Here is a 17,168-nt window from a genome sequence, read left to right as displayed (position 1 = left end):
CTTTGATATAGCCCTTTTTCGAAATATTGTTTTTGGCAGCTGATCAAAGTTAACACAGTTTCTTCACTAAAAATATTGCTGTGAAAAGGCTGTGAAAAAAAAACTAAGCATCGAAAGAAAAACTCTTAGAACAAAGACTAATGTTCAACAAACATGTGTAAAATTGCAAGCCGATTGGTTGATGCGTTCTCGAGATACAATTATCACAGGTTTTGAGAAATACGTACCAAGAAAGAAAGACGCATTTAAAGTTTTACATTAAGTTTACACCACGAAAACATTACAAATTTTACATTTACATCGAATTATCTAGGAGTATAAAGTAAACCCTCTGTCGAAGTGCATGCCTCCAAAATGTCTTTTTGTTCTTGTCCACGACGTAAGCTGCTGCTTTTGTGCTGCTAAACGCACGTTCTTCTGTCTGAAATACGTAGTATTTCGTCCTCTATAGCAACGTATATGTGCAGTCGAGCCTATTTGCACTTGCATTGGTTGGAGTATATTTAATAACACTCTTGCATCTTCATTAAATATACATGCGACAATATATGCAGCTAATTTACTGTTCGACCATGTCGGGGAGTTGCTTATTTGGATAAGAACCGCTGCTAAATCGACCATCCGTGTTTGCAAATACAACTTTGTTACTTGATATTGGTATACGATAAATAGGAAAGATGGACCTGTGAAAATTAGAACGACCCCACTGCGAATCCCCCGTCTGTCTAACGCGCTCGAACGTACTCGATTATAGTTTTATGTAATTTTTATATTTTTGCCAAATCGATTTACAATTTCATTCAAGCATTCTTGAGACATACTTTGAGAATATGTAAAGAATAGGAATTGTTTTCTTTCGAGCCGCTTAGATAGATATTCCCTCTTGAAACTTAACATCCTGTTAAAAAAATAAAAAAAAGAAATATAACATCTTGGCTCTCCGTGTGTATCATCGCACATTCGATCGGATCGAATCTGAGAAAGACGAGCGGGCGAAGAAATAAATCTTGAAGTTCAGCCTCGCGTCCCGTGTGCACGTCCACTTCAAATGAAGACGAAAGAGTCGTGTGATGGACGCTCGTTAGTCAAGCGGAGCACATACCGGATGTCCCCCAGCGGGATGATTAAATTGCTCGAGTTTTTGCGAGCGAGGACGGGTAATGAGAGAGATCTCATTGATATTAACGATTTGAAAACGCGCTCACTCATTACGACCGTTATGCATTGTTTGCATCGAATATGTTCGATTGTTGGCTATCGCGTGTAATTACGCGTCATACACTATTACGCGGTATCACAGTCGCGTTGCTTTCAACGCAAGATCGATATATAAAGAGCCGAGTTTCATAATTAAATCATATCAGAATAAAATTATAACAATGTGGTGATTATTTTAATTATTCGTGGCCGGATGCACACATTATTTCAGGTGAAATGAAGTACAAATGGTATCGCATGGCTTGAAAAAGTAAATGCAGCTGACTTTAATGAAATTTCATAATTGCACGATGTAACTCGATTCACGTGCCGGATAAATATATATGATTCTGTTTAACGTTAAACGCAACAGCAATTCTCGCTCTCTATATATTATAATTTTGTTACTTTTATTGTAATGTATGCTAACTGAAATTTCGCATTCGCCGCTATTCTTACGCGAAATAGTGCCGAAAATTACATTCGAGTATGCCACTTGCAATTCTTTTTACAACGCTCTCGCAATTTCAATAACATAACGAATACACACCTTAACGAAGGTGTCGCACCTTCTGTTTTTCATAAAAGTTAAGCGCGCAATCGAGGAGCTCTGACGAGACGAGCGTTACATGCTCAATAACCTTTTTAATGAAGCGAACATAAGACCGACATTTCATTAACATCAGAGCTAAGTTAAAATTAGAATGTCAAGAAAGATTCATTTTGCACGAGACACCTTTCGAAAAGCAAGAATAAAATCAGGTTGGTTACCGCCGTGGAAGTATTCCCAGACCTGTCGCGTGATAGTAATGGATTTGGAATTCACCAGCGAGACTGCTCCACTTTCGCGCTGTCCATTTTTCACTGGCCGAGTTCGTTGATTCGATAATAAAGTCATTAATTACGAGGTCAGCTATTTAACGCTGATTTCCGCCCCATCAGTGACGATACCGCGAAGCCTCCGGAAGTGCTAATTTTCCATTAAGAAAACATTTATTCAGTAGCCTATCGCGCTACTAGCTTGCTCGCGGCTGCTCGACAACGGTGACTTTCGGTGAGTCTCGAGTAAAATACACTCCTGAAAATTCACGCGAACCTTTCAAATTATTTCGTACAAATTTACAGACTATGCGTATATCAATATTTGTTTCATTACATTACACGGTGGATCGTGGAAAATTGATGGGAAGTGCGGGAATGTGGCCTTATTTCTTGCTCAATCTGGGCGAAACTTTCAAGTTTCCCCGTACGAAAATGTAAGGGAAAGTTCTCGTTCTCTTTGACCTTACGAATTTTAACACACATTCGTGACCGTGGTAATTAAATTTTAGTTTAATTCTTCGCGCACACCGCTGGCAGTAACTCACAAGAAATTTTTCATTAGCATATCGTAATATAATATTTCGAGGAATTATCAGGAAATTTTATTATCTTAATGAGAAGAAACATGCAAAAGAGTAGTGGTGTGTTGTGTATAATGTAAAATAACGTAGATAATAGTAATACTATCAGTGATTGGTTAGTAATATACTTTGGATAATAATATTAAGTGATACAAATTTTTATTTATCATTAATTCTTTATCACAGATAATAATGTTATCCTTGCAACCACGCTCGTTGTTTTGAATTTCCACATTTGCATGTACAAGAGTGACTCATGCATGCAATATGAGCGCATTGAAGAATACATTGAGGGCTTGAAAGCCGTTTATAAATGCATGAATGAAAAATCTCTGTGAACTTTCGATACGGAAGTATGAACTTCGATGTTGAATAGGAGAACTTGCAACGTTGCTCGATTCACATCTCGATTTATATATTCTCAAGGATACATTTCTCCCTCACGCGATATAATTATATCCGAATTTTGCGGAGAGAATCCAGAGAAATGTTACATATAGATATATATCCGAATATACATATATATATATATATATATATATATATAGAATTACGTATAATTACGTAAGAAATATAACGGAAGCGACAGATAAAAAATCATCTACGTTCTACTTGCGCGAGAAACGCAAATGACACGAGGATAATATGGATCATGAAAATTTTTCGTCTCGAAATTTTGTCCGCAGAATTATGCGCGCTTCGTCAGCTGTATGATGCGCGTTGTTTATTTAAAATAAATGTTTCTTTTTTATTTTATCATCTCACACATGCTATCGTCAATGCGAGATAAGTCTCTCGACCTTACGTCCAACACAATCTAGTGTCAATTACTTATTCACGATTCCGATATCCAATTCTGCCGATCTGTGCGGCGCTACTTAACGCCCATACAGCGTGATATTTTTATCTTAGCGGCTGCGAAGCGTACGGTTGCCTTTCTCCTCTCGTGTTCAATGTGTTCAATGTGTTTCCTCCATTTTCCACGGGGCATGCACCGCGACGCTGGCGTGTCGCGGTCTCGGGGTGTTATTCCTCAGAAACGCGAACATGAAAAATGCTCCCGTACCGTGACAATGCTTCCTCCCGGATCGCATTCGATACGGGTTCCAGGCGGATACGAGCCGCTGAATTTCGCTCCCCCCCCCAGCCCCCCTTTCTTATGCGAGACACTGACCGAAACTCTCGCGCGGCGATATTGCCCGCGAAAGGATACAATAAATACGGTGCGATCGCGACGATAACTCTTTGTAGCAGATGCGAGGGACCAGAACAAGCTCGCGAGGAAGATATTATTGCATTGTCCGCGTCCTTTCAGCGTGAACTCTTTATCACGTTTCGTCGTCGTTTTGTCTCATTCTGGGTTCAAATAAATGTATATGACTGCACACAAATTAATAAACATTATGTCGTCGCGATCGATTGTAATTTTGAATCGAGAATTGCTCCTCCCTCCTCTCTCTTTCTTCTTCTCCCTCATTCTCTCTCTCTCTCTCTCTCTCTCTCTCTCTCTCTCTCTTTTTTTCTTTCTCCCTTTCACTCTTTTTCCTCTCGCGGAACTCATGACTCCTGGCGGAGAAAACAATGACGAGAGCCGGATAAAAAATGATAGCAGAGAATTAGGTTTTGCTCGAAAGGCGAGTTTCTACTGCGACAATACGGCGTCTGTCGCATTTACGGTTGTTACTGTGCCGTAGTGACACACTGTAAAGAGATCTATAGATGGTTTTGCGGAAAAACTAGCCACATGAGAGAACTGGGAGAAAAGAAAAAGAAAGAGAGAGACAGAATCAGAGAGAGAGGGAGGAGGATATATATATATATCTCACACACACACGCGCGCGCGCGCACACACACACACACACACACACACACACACACACACACACACACACACACACACACACACATATATATATATATATAAAGAGAGAGAGAGAGAGAGAGAGGGTCGGAGGAAGAGAGAAATGAAACGGCTGAAGGAAGAAAGAGATGAAACGGCTGGAGCGAGTCCCGTTCTGAGCCGAAGACGTACGTTCGACTCCAGGAGGTGCTGGGTCGCGGTTCGTTCTATTGTTTAATTTAAGTGCCAAAGTTTTAACCGGGTTAAACGGCGTATAAATTCTCGAGGCTCCCGGTCTCGCACGACTTCGTCGTAGCCGGGACTTGGTGTTGGCTATGAAACGGCCCGAGACCGCGTTTAAATAGCGCGGGACCAGGTGTGACGTCAGTGTGGTTTCCGCCGCGAAGCCCAGTTTCGTTTCACGGCGCTCTTTCCCGACAAATCGCGAGTCCGACTCGATTCTCGCTCGCCGCCGGTCAGGAGATACCGATGCTCGGGGGGAGGGGCGAATCATCGGGGCGAACATTGCCGTGCCCACGTGTATATTCCTGAGTTGAAAAAAAATTCCTCAAAAATGTATCTTGCTCCCGCTGTGTATTTCTTTTTCATTTTGTCGTGTTTTTGTTCTATCTTTTTATTCGACTTGATTTTTATTTCGTATAATATTTACAAAATTTTGTTCGCACTCGTACGCGCGTGCACGCGCGTGAAAGAGAGAGAGAGAGAGAGAGAGAGAGAGAGCAAGAGAAAGAAAAGAATCAGGGAGAGAGAGGGGGGAGAGGGAGGGAGGGAGAGAGAGAGAGAGAGACGTCCCATGTTTACTGCCGCGTGTGATTTCTCGGCGGTTTCACGCCGCTTGTTCCAATGAAAGAGGCGAGGGCGCGGCGTCGACGCGGTTAACAGTGCGGCAAGAGGCAGAGGATACTTCAGAGAACTCTCTTTAGCGCTTTCCGCAACGGGGCGGGCGAGGGTTGCCGCTGGCTGGAGGGTAGGTAGGTAGGGTAGAAGTAGGCAAACAATGAAGAGTCCCGTCCGTGGCTCGTTTCAAAGCGCAGCAGAATGCATCCGAGACGGGCTCGTGGGTGCGCGCGCGGCGAGTTCGTGAGAACGCAGCTACCGGCGCCGTAGAAAAGATTGACTCTACGACGAGGCTAGGCGAAAGGGGCAATGGAAACGAGGATCGTAGGGTGAGAAGGGAACGACAGGGCAAACGATACCTCGGAAGCGCGTTTAAACCTTTTCACGTGCATTTCCGCGGAAGACACTTTGTGGTCTGCTCGTGCTCTCGGCGAAGTCGAAGAATGCGCATTTTTCACCCTTTCTCTCTTTTTCCTCCGGGGCCGGGGGCGGAACAGGAAGCGAATGGGCCGCCGTATCTGCGACTTCCGCGATGCGGTGGACAAGTAGCCCGGTTACAGTGTATAATGTATAGACCGTGGGTCGAACGTCGCGCGGCGAAAGAAGCGAAGCGAGACTCGTGTCTAATGATTACGTGAAGCGCGCCGGATAATCATCATTGGTCGTGACGATTTAAAATCGACGTTACCTGAAAAAAAAAAAGGACAAGACACGACAGATGTCGATAAATATCGTAGGGGATCAATTCCCATCAAGTTCCATCTTGGAGTTCGAATAATGCGCAGCAGTTTTCCGGCTGTGTTTACCGGCTGTGATGTTCAATGTACGAATTGGCTGAGTTTCCGTCGGAGCGCTTTGTACGCCAACGTCGCACGTCCGGCTGTAATTTTATAGCAACAAGTGATCGAGTAGATTCGGTTATCGGCTTGTGGTATCGGCTCCTTTATCGCTGTGTAGGCTCTTTAAAAGCGCCGTCTCAATACCGCATTACATTTTTTCGCACGAACAACCCTCGCGCTGCCAGCCGACGAGACCGACGGCGAATCGTGCTGTAACCCTCCTCCTCCTCCTCCTCTTCCGTCTGAGGGTTCGCCGTAATCGAAGCTGTAACGAGCGTTCTCTTACGTCGCGTGGAATCGCCAATTCCCCGGGGGTGTCTCTCGGCCGTGCGCGCCATAATTGAAGTCGCACGTTTCGATAAACTCGATCGTAGAAACTGTCGCGCACAAATCGACCTAACCGCCGTATAAACAGAGCAAGCTGTTATTTAACCCGCGCGCTGTTGCTCCGAGGGAAGGGAAATGCGAGCGCAACCGAAAGAAGCTTTTCGAATTTCCACGAGGGCGGGCCGCACTACTGTGAGCTGCGTGATACTGCGGCTTAATTCGTATTAATTACCGGACAAATGTTCTCGTCACCCCAGACGCTCTCGATCGTTCTCGGGCTTCCCCGCTCTACCGGCGAAGTCTCTCTCTCGTGGAGCGTTTCGACAGAATCTCCGACCGTCTCGATTTATACATTATTATTAAGATACTCGCTTCCATCACGACTATTCGATTGACGGCGTTGATTAACGTACGATAAACAAGCAGATCCTGCGGGCCGGTTATAATATTGCGCGATTCATACATTTTTCATAGTCCCAAAATTCCCGGAACGTAATCGCGAAATTGCAGCCCGTATGGAAAAGGGATTTGCCGAGTTTCGGCGATCTCATAAACAGTCCGGCGCGCAGAGCCGGACGCTCGCTTACGTCGCGACGACGCCCGCGAGCGGACTATCCGCGCCCTCCCGCGAAACTCGATTATTCTCGCGGCTTCTCGCCCACGGGCGTTTCCATTAGACGCACAGAAAGGAAAAAAGAAGCTCGCGCCGGCGGCCGTAAATTAATCGTGAAACATCTCACCGCGCCGCGCGAAGTCTTCTCATATCCGTCCTTCTTCCCCGTCCTCTTGCTCCGATGCCCCCTTTCCACCTAACCGACGAATTCACCGACCAGTCGCTTGTGAATTCTGCGGTTCCCGCGCGGGAACAAAATGACTGGGACCAGCAGTCGGGGTGGAATACGCAGCGACGATTGTTCGGACCATTCGGGGACGACTTCCCGAAACGACCGGGGCGAGAGGGTCGAGAGGCTCGAGAGACGGGAGGGGGGTGGGGGGGGGGTAAGGAGGCGTAAGGATGGAAGATGATCCACTCCCGGCCCGAACTTTGAGTTTCGTCGAAAGAAGGGCGGCCTTTGTGCGCGCTCGAGATCCCACGGAACTACCGTGTTCTGTCGCGAGTCCTCTTCCGGCCTCTCCAAGTCGCCTCCATTGATCCAAGTTCGGAGCTTGGGAGCGAGAAAAAAAGGAGAAGCCCCCCGGCGGATAAAAAAGAAGCGGGAGGCTGGCGAATTATTCCCGGAGGCGATCGAGGGGGTGGAAATCTATCGCGAAATAATGAGTTATGCGCCATTGATTCTCCCTCCGTGCGCGCGCACGGGGGAGGGAAAATCGTCGCGCCACCGCCGCGCCGCCGCGCCGCCGCGCCGGTCGCCTGCTTGCTCGCGTTCATTTCTCTCTGTCATCGCGAAGGAGGGCCGCCGATGTCTTAATGAATTCGGGAGGAAACAGCGACGAGGAGTTTTCGGAGTGAGATTAACGACCGGCTTGGGATTGTTTAAATTTTACGGGGAACAATGCGTTGTTATAAATTTTCGGATTGTAATACGAAACTTTACGGCTCGCGATAATTTTCAATTTATCATGCACAAGTGGCGCTCTCTCTCTCTCTCTCTCCTCTCCCTCTTATTGACATTATTAATATAATCCTCTGTGATAAGTTTGATAAGCTTTTCTTTTTTAGACACATCTATTTCTTCCAGATTGCAGTATCATGCATGATGATACAAAGATCACTGCGATGTTTGTTCAATTTCTCGACGCACAGGACTATAGCGATGCACAACATATGGTATTAAATTTAAAAATGTAAAGCTGGGAAGACTCCGTCTTTTAATAGCGATCGCGCGCAAGAATCCGCCGAGAAAGTGAGAAGATTGGGAGGCGGCGGAAAAGAGGTCAAAGGCCAAAAATCTATTGCAAAATAATAAGTTATCTCCCGACGACTTTTGCCGACGTGTCTTCCGCGGCTGGCTTCTCCCCGAGGTTACCTCATTATTTCTAACTGATGACGCCATAATTCAGGTTCCCGCGACGTACAAGAAAATGGACTTCCCGGCCTCGTCTTGCACTTTGCCGAGCTCCTATGCGACATGGCACCCGTGTCTCTGGTTTTGCTATTCCATCCAATTAAATGCCTAATCAATTATCCCGCGGGACGAGCTGCCGCTCTTTCTTGCAGACATCTTTGTAACCGTGTTCTTATGCAGCTCATTACGATAAGGCATGTGAGAACTATTGTTCGTAAATCTCGTCCTAAAATGCACCTAATTATCATTTAAAATCCTCCACGTTATCAATTGCAAAAAGGAGTTTACCCGAAATTGTCTGCGAGCGTGTGGAAAAATTAAGCATATCATTTGATAATTTTACATGAGAGTTGAAAAAATCTCAATAGGCAAAAAGTATCCTTGTTGTCCATTAGATAGTCAAAATTTGGAATATTGCAATAAGTTAAGGGTTTTTAATTTTCCATATATTGCACCGGTTAAATACTTACTAAGAACCATGTTTGTGATCATGTATATACAAGGTTAAGTTTAAAAAGTGTTACAGTCGTTTACTTTCATTTAGGGGTCATCGGGTTTTTCTGAATTTCGGCGCTTGTCATTGCTGTTTTACACAATGTAAGTTAAACTTTTTGTGTCTGGTGAGACATACATGTATGTGTTCCGATCAAAAATTCATATCTTCCATAAAAATAAAGATAACCACTTGTTTTTCGGCTCATTTTAAAGATGAAGGATAGGATTCTTCATAAAAATATCAACATCCTTGTTAGTTTCATTTTTTGAACTGCATACTTGTCAAATAGTCTTAAAATGGAATAAAAATGAAAAGTACATATATTTTTTATATAAATTGAAATAGCGAATTTTTTCTGGGCTCATTTCGAAAGTCGAAGCAAAGACTATATGAGAAAACAAAATTGCCATTTAATCTCAAAATAACGAATTTAATATGGCGAACTAAAATGCTCAATTTTGTTGTAAAATCACACATATGTTGGTATATATAGGCTGTTAAAAAAAAAGAGTTCAGGACTTTGAGGGCAGATAGTATTCACAAAATGGAGGAAGAAAGTTCTAATAAACGTAGATCAAAAACTAATATTATTATTGAAATAATAATATGAACAATTATTTATTTCAATTAACATGTATTTTAAAAAGTATTTTTGTATTCTCTGTTGTAATTTGTCTATGTTATTTATCGGAAAATTACTATGCTTTTTAAAGGAAATTCTAAAAAAAGTCTCTTTACTCTTGCACGGAATGTAAATAAACATCTATTTTCTTTCCATTTATACACATGGCTCACCAAGCAATTGTTAGTTATATATCTTCGTAAATAGTGAACAGTTGCAGAGAGCTATCACAAAGTTTTCACAATACAGAGTTCAGAGTGGCCGACAGAAAATGAAATAAAAGTCCTGCAAAATTTCTAATTCCATTATAATTTTAATTTGTTTTTAATTTATATTTGCTTATGGCGACCTCGTGCAAAGTTGATGCCACCGACATATTTTATCAATGTGCGACATTTTATCAAAAAGCATGTGAAACTTTTGTGCATATCGAACCCTATAAAATTTGTAAATATCTTGCTTGCTTACATCTCTCGGAGGTTCTATCTGTGTCTTGACATATTTCCATCGAACCATATTTCCGTGTATCATATCCTACTTCCTGTTTCCAGTTTTGAAATTCATTCAGTTTTTTAATTAATACGTATATAACTCGAGCGCGTCTAAATAATTGCATTCTACTCAGCAGATGTATGATGAATACTAAAGAGTCTCGATCGATTTTGTTTTGCAGGTTTCCGGGAATTTACACAATACCGGACAATTCCTGGTATTTAGGGTAGACAGAGAGGCGAAGATACGAGTCAATATAACGGGTGGCCCGCTCGCTTATCACTATCAATTTGAAGAGATATACATCCACTACGGATTGGACGATAGTCATGGTTCCGAGCATCGTATCAATAACTATGCTTTCCCCGCTGAGGTGAGTCGTACGTAATATATTATATGAAAGGGATGAAAAGTTCCTGAGGGATGCATGATACTCACAGTTCGAACATATACCTCAATCCGCGAGCAATGTCTCGTCACCTTTAAGAGTTTTGCACAAAGCATGAGAAACCAAGCGAGAATTTTTAGCTCGAGGAATTTCTTCATATACCGAGCGCGTGAAAGTCAATCTCCTCGGGCCAATAAATAATGAAGAGACGGGAAATTATACTTTTTTCCCCGGACTACTGTGTCTAGTTAAAACGGATCACGGATTTTCAACGTGCACTATTTGAAAGTGCTTGCATTTTTTAACGGACGGATACCATTTGCACGGAAAAGAATCCATTTCAGTGATTAACTAGAGTGTTAATTACAAATTAATGCACGTTTCAATTCCCGTGCTGCTAATATATTCTCTTTTCTTCGGATAAAGCTTACATACTCGTATGTACATCTGCGCTAATCGGAAAATTTACCGGGAAATATTACGGGGAAAGTTACGTAAAGAAAAAATAACAATATCTCAGATCGAATAAGATAATATTTTATACGAGAATACGCGTGACAATTAATAAAAATGGTTTAAAAATTGGTGAAACACAATGTGTGTATACGCGACTTCGTGTATGCGTGTGTACAATTTTATACATATACATGTTATTAATTAATTATAATTTATCGTACGAAGCCACCGAGGAACGATACTTATAATCCCTTTATAACAACTGAAACTCGGGTTTTCGGTTACGCCGGCCACAAACGCGGTATAGACAATCATGAAATTCTAATCACGCTATTATCCTAACAATCGCTTTACAAAGCGACAAATAATTAGGATTATCGTGTAATTTGCAGTTTGCCAATTAATTATAACCACAATGCAGTCAGATCGTGCCTGTGATGCTTGCACGGCGCACGGCTCCCTCGTAAAACTCTACATATTGGTAAACGTGATTTCGTTCGCGAATGAGCTGTACGCGAAATCATTGCCGTAACGAGAGCGGAACGTAGGGGAGGAGGATGACCCGAGGGTGATGATATAATTAATTGAAATTAATTACGTGCCGGCATCGTAACGAGACAAATTAAACATTCGTTAAACGGGACATGACGGCGCCCCAATTAACCGTGACCCGTTTATTTTCTTTCGAAAGCAAGCGGGAGAGACTTCTGCGCTTTGTACGATCCAATTTTCTTAAACCCACCAAATAATGGCGCGAGCCGTTAGCACCGGCCGGTGTGCCGGGAGTGGAGAGAAAACGGGAGAGCGAGAGAGGAAATCGCGATGACGTTAGATGACTGGTTCTGGATTTATGTATATAGAATCGGTCTCGCGAAATAATCGGAACTCCGGGAAGAATAAGCGCGATGCGGATATCGTAAGAAATAAAAACAAACGCATGCGATATTCTCGGTGAGATAAATTGCAATGGAAAAGTTCGTAACGTAGGATGTTGGTGAGCAAATCCCACCACGCGAATCGTATTACCAAGTTCGCTAAAAAAAATTAAACTTCTGAAAACGCTCGCGCGGCTTGATTCGGCGAAAACATATCTATTGATTAGCACGCCTGTAAATACAGATCGAAGGGATATCTCTCCGTCCTTTCTTTTCTTAATGACTAAAAAGGTCGGATTAATGAATCCTGCGCAACACCGGAGGTAATTATCGAGAATCGATAATCAAGAAGTCTAAGTACATTCGTAGGATATCGGATCGATAATACGACTAACACGGATTTCTCATTTATTAAAACGCAGCGCACGTAAAATTCAATATGCCAATAATAACTAGCTTCCCGCTCGCGCAAATCTTCCCTTAGACAACGGTAACGAGTTACAAGCAGTTTGAACGGTAATTCAATTTGGATATCGCGAGGTATGGTCAGTAGATAAACGAATAGCCAAGTAGTAATTAAATTTTTATGTCTTAGCTCGCCGTATCTTTTCAAATAAGAGTGACCACAAAGTTTTTTATTCGCGCGTTAGTGCTTTTTTCATCTATTCTCTCTCTCTCTCTCTCTCTCTGTCGCTCTCTCTCTCTCTTTGCACTTGATACGCCCTTGATACGTCTCGGCTCGAAGTGTCACGTGAAAAGAAAGGCTGCGAGCGCTGATATCACAAGACACTAGGAAAAGCGCCAAATGCGACTGGCCATTATATCCTCGCGTCCTTGATGAGGAACGAGTTTTCAATGGGGCCGTGAATCAAAGCCGGTCACCACCATCGTGCTATCGTGCTATATATACGGTCTACCACCACGCATCCAGCTTATACCGCTCTTCTGTACAGGACTCCGACCGTACGAGTGCATGTGAATTAATTTGGTTGTTGCAAGAAGAAGGGATGCGGCATTTTCTCCGTTGCCAAATCGATTCGGTTAGTCAGGGAGGGGCTCGTTGCGGTTTATCAAGAGAGAATAGCGCCCTTGAGACGGCCCAAAATTTATCATGAGCTTTCGCGCGAGAATTCGTCTTGCTGCGTACATGAAAGGGGATTTTGGGCAATAATTCTTTCGTGTGATTTAACACCTTATAAATCAGTTTTTTATCTGCGAAGATGTAACGTCGATTATTAGTGGATCAAGGCGCAATCATGTCTTCTTCCAATCTGATGCCTCTTAAATTGATCTCTGGCCGAAAAAAAATGGATCGTTGATTATTGGAGAATCAAAGCGCTTATCGAGGATAAAAGGGAGGGACAATGGCTTATCAGATATACGCGAACCGTATCGAATTTCGGTAACGGAGCAGATAGTTAGGGAGGTGCCAATATTAGGTGTATAAATACAACGCGATAATCGCGGCATGCGACGTTATAGTCAATAAAGAGAGTATAACATGTTTATTGATCATTAATTCAGTACTCCCGACGGGGAGAGCAAACACAATTACATTCGGTAACAGAACACACGGTGCATTATGCTAGGTGCGCCATAATGCTTACGCCGTACGTTCAATAGGCTTCTGCGTATTCGATGACGAAAGTTAGTCGCTCAATTTAGAAAGAGATACCTTCAATGGTATGCTGATACAAATGGCGCGAAACTACGAAAGTGAACCAATTCGATCTCCCCTCCGTTCTTCGCGTGATCGTCAGCATTTCTCTTTCCCTTCTTCTTTCTCTCTCATTTCTTTTATATTTTTCTTTGGTATATAATAACCACACGCTGCAAAAAACGCGACGTGCAACTTGCACCCTTATTCAGAAATATGCTTAGGAGTGAACAATTTTTTTTTCACGTAATTAGTCAGGTTTTTACTGCGAGGTAGTAAACATTTTTCGCTGGCGGTCCATCGGCCAAAGCTGACAGCTCGCAGTTTCGCGTTACACAAGCTCGTTACGCGATTTGCATTCAAATGTAACAAGAGCGGTGTCGTCAGCAGTAGCAGCAGCAGCAGCAGCAGCAGCAGCAGCAGCACCAGCAACGGCAGCAACGGCAACGGCAGTCGCGGCGTTGGCGGCGCGTTAAAAAGCCAGGCGATTAATCAGAGCGGTGAAGGGCCGCATAGTTTCCGTAGCGTCAAAGGGACGCGAATAATTCAAGCTGCAACGGCGGCATCTTGGCTCGCGTAAACACGACGGCGACGCCGCGACGTCGCCACCGCCGCCGTCGCCGCCGCCGCCGCCGCCACCGCCGCCATCGGATCATCGCCAGGCGTTGGCGGCGCACATAATGAAATCTGCATTAATACGCGGCCAGGAAGCCCTACGGGTGGGAGAAACCGGCGGTCGCATGGACAGGACGGGGCTGAGGCCGGTTGGGTACGGTGGTTAGCTACGGTCGCGGACGGAGGCGTTGGTCGGCGGGGTGAAGGAAGGCTCGGTTTGAAAGCCCTAGCCCGGAGGACAAGGGGATTCCAAGAGCTACGACACTCGAGCGAGTCTGACCCATTACCAGCGTGTTTGAGGGACGAGCCGCTTTGATGCCGAAAGCCTACTCGAGGAGCGGCTGATGGAGTGCCTCGAGTGCGCACTCCTCCAATGGGCTCCGTCCCTGTCTCCGCGCGCCCAAACAGATGTCCACAGGAGTATATCTACCTTCAGCCTGGCCGGCGGGTCCCTGTCGAGACCGTTCGCGAATTTATGGCCACTGGTGCCGAGCCAAATTGGGCAAACCGCGCGCGTTGCGTATTATTGTCCGCCATCGATCACGTAAGAAACGCCGAGCGCGATCTTATTCGCCGCGGCTGTTGACGCTTGTCTTCGGCTGAGGGAGGGTGGAGGTAGGGAGGCGGGAAAGGGAGAGGAAGATAGAGAAGGGATCGCATGGGGAGAATTATTCGGAAATTAATGCAGCGCCAACTACTCCGCCGACATTTTATGCTTTGCCGACTGTTTCGCCTTTTGGAGAACGTCGAGGAAGGAGAAGAGAAGAGAGAGAGAGAGAGAGAGAGAGAGAGAGAGAGAGAGAGAGGGGGGAAGAGGATTCACGTCGTTGGTTCCGGCGTCCGTTTAATACTACAAACGTCTAATTAGTAAATGACCGTGCGTTATAGCCGACGCTCGGCTTGCGAGTTTTCCGCAATGTTGCGTTTTTCTGCCGCGTCTTGTTTCGATTTTATTATCTTTCGCTTTCGCGAAAAATTGCCGTGATATCCCGTTTCGAGCTTTCGATCTCCCGCGCGAGTGCGGGAAATTTGATCCATCGATTAAATTTCGGCATTAAAGCGAAACAGAACGGTGGCCGTGCAAATACGATGTAGGATGCCGAGGGTCCTTTTGATAGGTACGGCGCTCTGACAGCCGGTATACCCGCTAATGGTCAAACAACGTGGCACGGGATTCGAGTGCTATGATTATGCCACCGGAGCGTACACAAATTGACAGGCATAATTGGTTTAATTTCTGCATGGCGTCCAGCCTGTGGAACGCGGCCGGTTCGGAATTGTCTGGAAGGACGCTAATACCTTAAAGCCGCTCTCTCTCTCTCTCTCTCTCTCTCTCTCTCTCTGTCTCCTGTTGGCGTGGCGCGCACACTTCATCGCACGCGCAAATGAAGCGTGAAAAGACAACAAAATTATATACATCCAGACGATTCGTCGTTATTCTGTAGCGTCGATAATTAATCAGCGGGATAATTAAACGGTACCGCCGAAATCGCTTCGAAATTCGTCTTCGGTCTTGTCTTCTCCTCGTCTGAATCTAAAATGTGGCGAAAGAAACAAAAACGAAACGAGATAGTTTGATAAATCTGCACACAATTATACGCCTTTGAAATATTCTTCGCATGTGTTTTGTACCATACTCGCTCCGTACTTACATACGCGCCGTGATAACGAGATATCTCGCGAATTGCCTTTCAATCCGCGTTAATTTTCCGGCGTAATCGTGAGGTTTATTACGGCAAAACTCTTTTCGGAGGAATGTCCCGGGGCGTGCAAGCGCGAGAGTTGGAACGTATGGTGGAATAAAGGGAAATCCGAAATGGTAGCGCGTATATTCGCTTAATTATTCTGTGCAGAGCTTTAACCAGTCGAGAGGCCCTAGCGCGCGCGCGTTTCCGTAATTGTAGTGGTCGTTTATAGTTGAACGACCCTCGTCGCGTCGCGATTATATGTTGTCACGAGTGCGCCTCTCTTACTTCCGGTTTGTGTTAAAAGGTCACCGGGACCTCCTCTCTCTCTCTCTCTCTCTCGTTGAGGTTTTTTTTCGGTTCGCTCTCATAAAACTCTCCGTCACATGGTGGTCAGGCGCGCCGCTCCGCTGCCATGTACTTAAGCGTTATTAAAATTTCACAATGGCCGGCGTTACATATTAAGAGTACAACCGACGCGACTACTACGACGAATATAAATTAATAATTAACGGGAAGGGCGGGGACGACGCGGATATCGATCCGAACTCATAATTGGATCGCGAAATGATGTAACGCGTCATAAGCGGCCGCACGCGCGCAGAGTTTCGGGCCTTATTAATTAATTTCGTGTTTATGCCGCATTGTTGTACGCGCGCAAATGATGCGACGCGTGTTATATTTTCAGCGGGTCGGCCGCCGCCACCCCCGCCATTGCCATTGCCGCCGCCGCCGCCGCCGCCGCCGCCGCCGCCACCGCTGACTTCGTCGCGCGTATACATGGGGGAGGGGGGTGTGTACCGTTTAATAAAATTCCACATGCCGCTTGGCATCCGTTAATTGATTTAATTGAAACGAAAACCGCCGATAAGCGGCAATGACTGCCGCCTATTGTTATAAGTATTATTTGCGCGTATTTGAAACGACATAGAAAATTGAAATAGCGAAGAAGCATTCTCTTTCTTCCTTCTCCCTCTCTCTCTTTCTCTTTCTTTCCCTCTTTCTCCCTCCCTTTCTCTCTCTCTCTCTCTCTCTCTCTCTCTCTCTTCCTCTCTCTGGTTTGTTACATTGGTTTATTTCGAACTTGAACGGGCGCTCACAGACAGTCATCGGGTCCAACGGTGACCAGTCATTGTGGCTTCCAGATTCTGTTGAAATGCCTCAAAGATTGGGGTATTTGGTATTGGGTATTTGGTCCCCTTTCATTTTTGCTTTTCATTAACGACCTGCGTCCTCGTACATTCCAAGCATTTACTTTACGCAAATAACTTACAAATTCACGTACGTTATTTTACCGGTACAAGAGAACTTAAGGAAACTTTACTCAAGGAATTGTCAATATTTTCAGTAATATAAGTGTAGTCAGCGCATATATGGGCTCACAGTATTAA

The 17,168-nt window shown here is 44.6% G+C and overlaps 1 protein-coding gene across 2 annotated transcripts in view; it reads left to right on the top strand.

Moving 5' to 3' along the window:
- Nucleotides 1–17,168, top strand: part of CARPA (Carbonic anhydrase-related protein A) — a 157,293-nt gene that overhangs the window by 107,074 nt on the left and 33,051 nt on the right. For both annotated transcript variants that reach the window (XM_011146275.3, XM_011146274.3), the window contains exon 4: nucleotides 10,283–10,474. In XM_011146275.3, the coding sequence (XP_011144577.1) occupies nucleotides 10,283–10,474 (192 nt within the window). The remainder of the gene's footprint in view (nucleotides 1–10,282; nucleotides 10,475–17,168) is intronic.

This window comes from Harpegnathos saltator, unplaced genomic scaffold (assembly GCF_003227715.2).
Source record: "Harpegnathos saltator strain DR-91 unplaced genomic scaffold, Hsal_v8.6 scaffold694, whole genome shotgun sequence".
In the NCBI taxonomy this organism is placed as follows: Eukaryota; Metazoa; Arthropoda; class Insecta; order Hymenoptera; family Formicidae; genus Harpegnathos; species Harpegnathos saltator.
The sequence above is the reverse complement of the archived record's forward strand: the minus strand, read 5'-3'. Positions and strand labels throughout refer to the sequence as shown.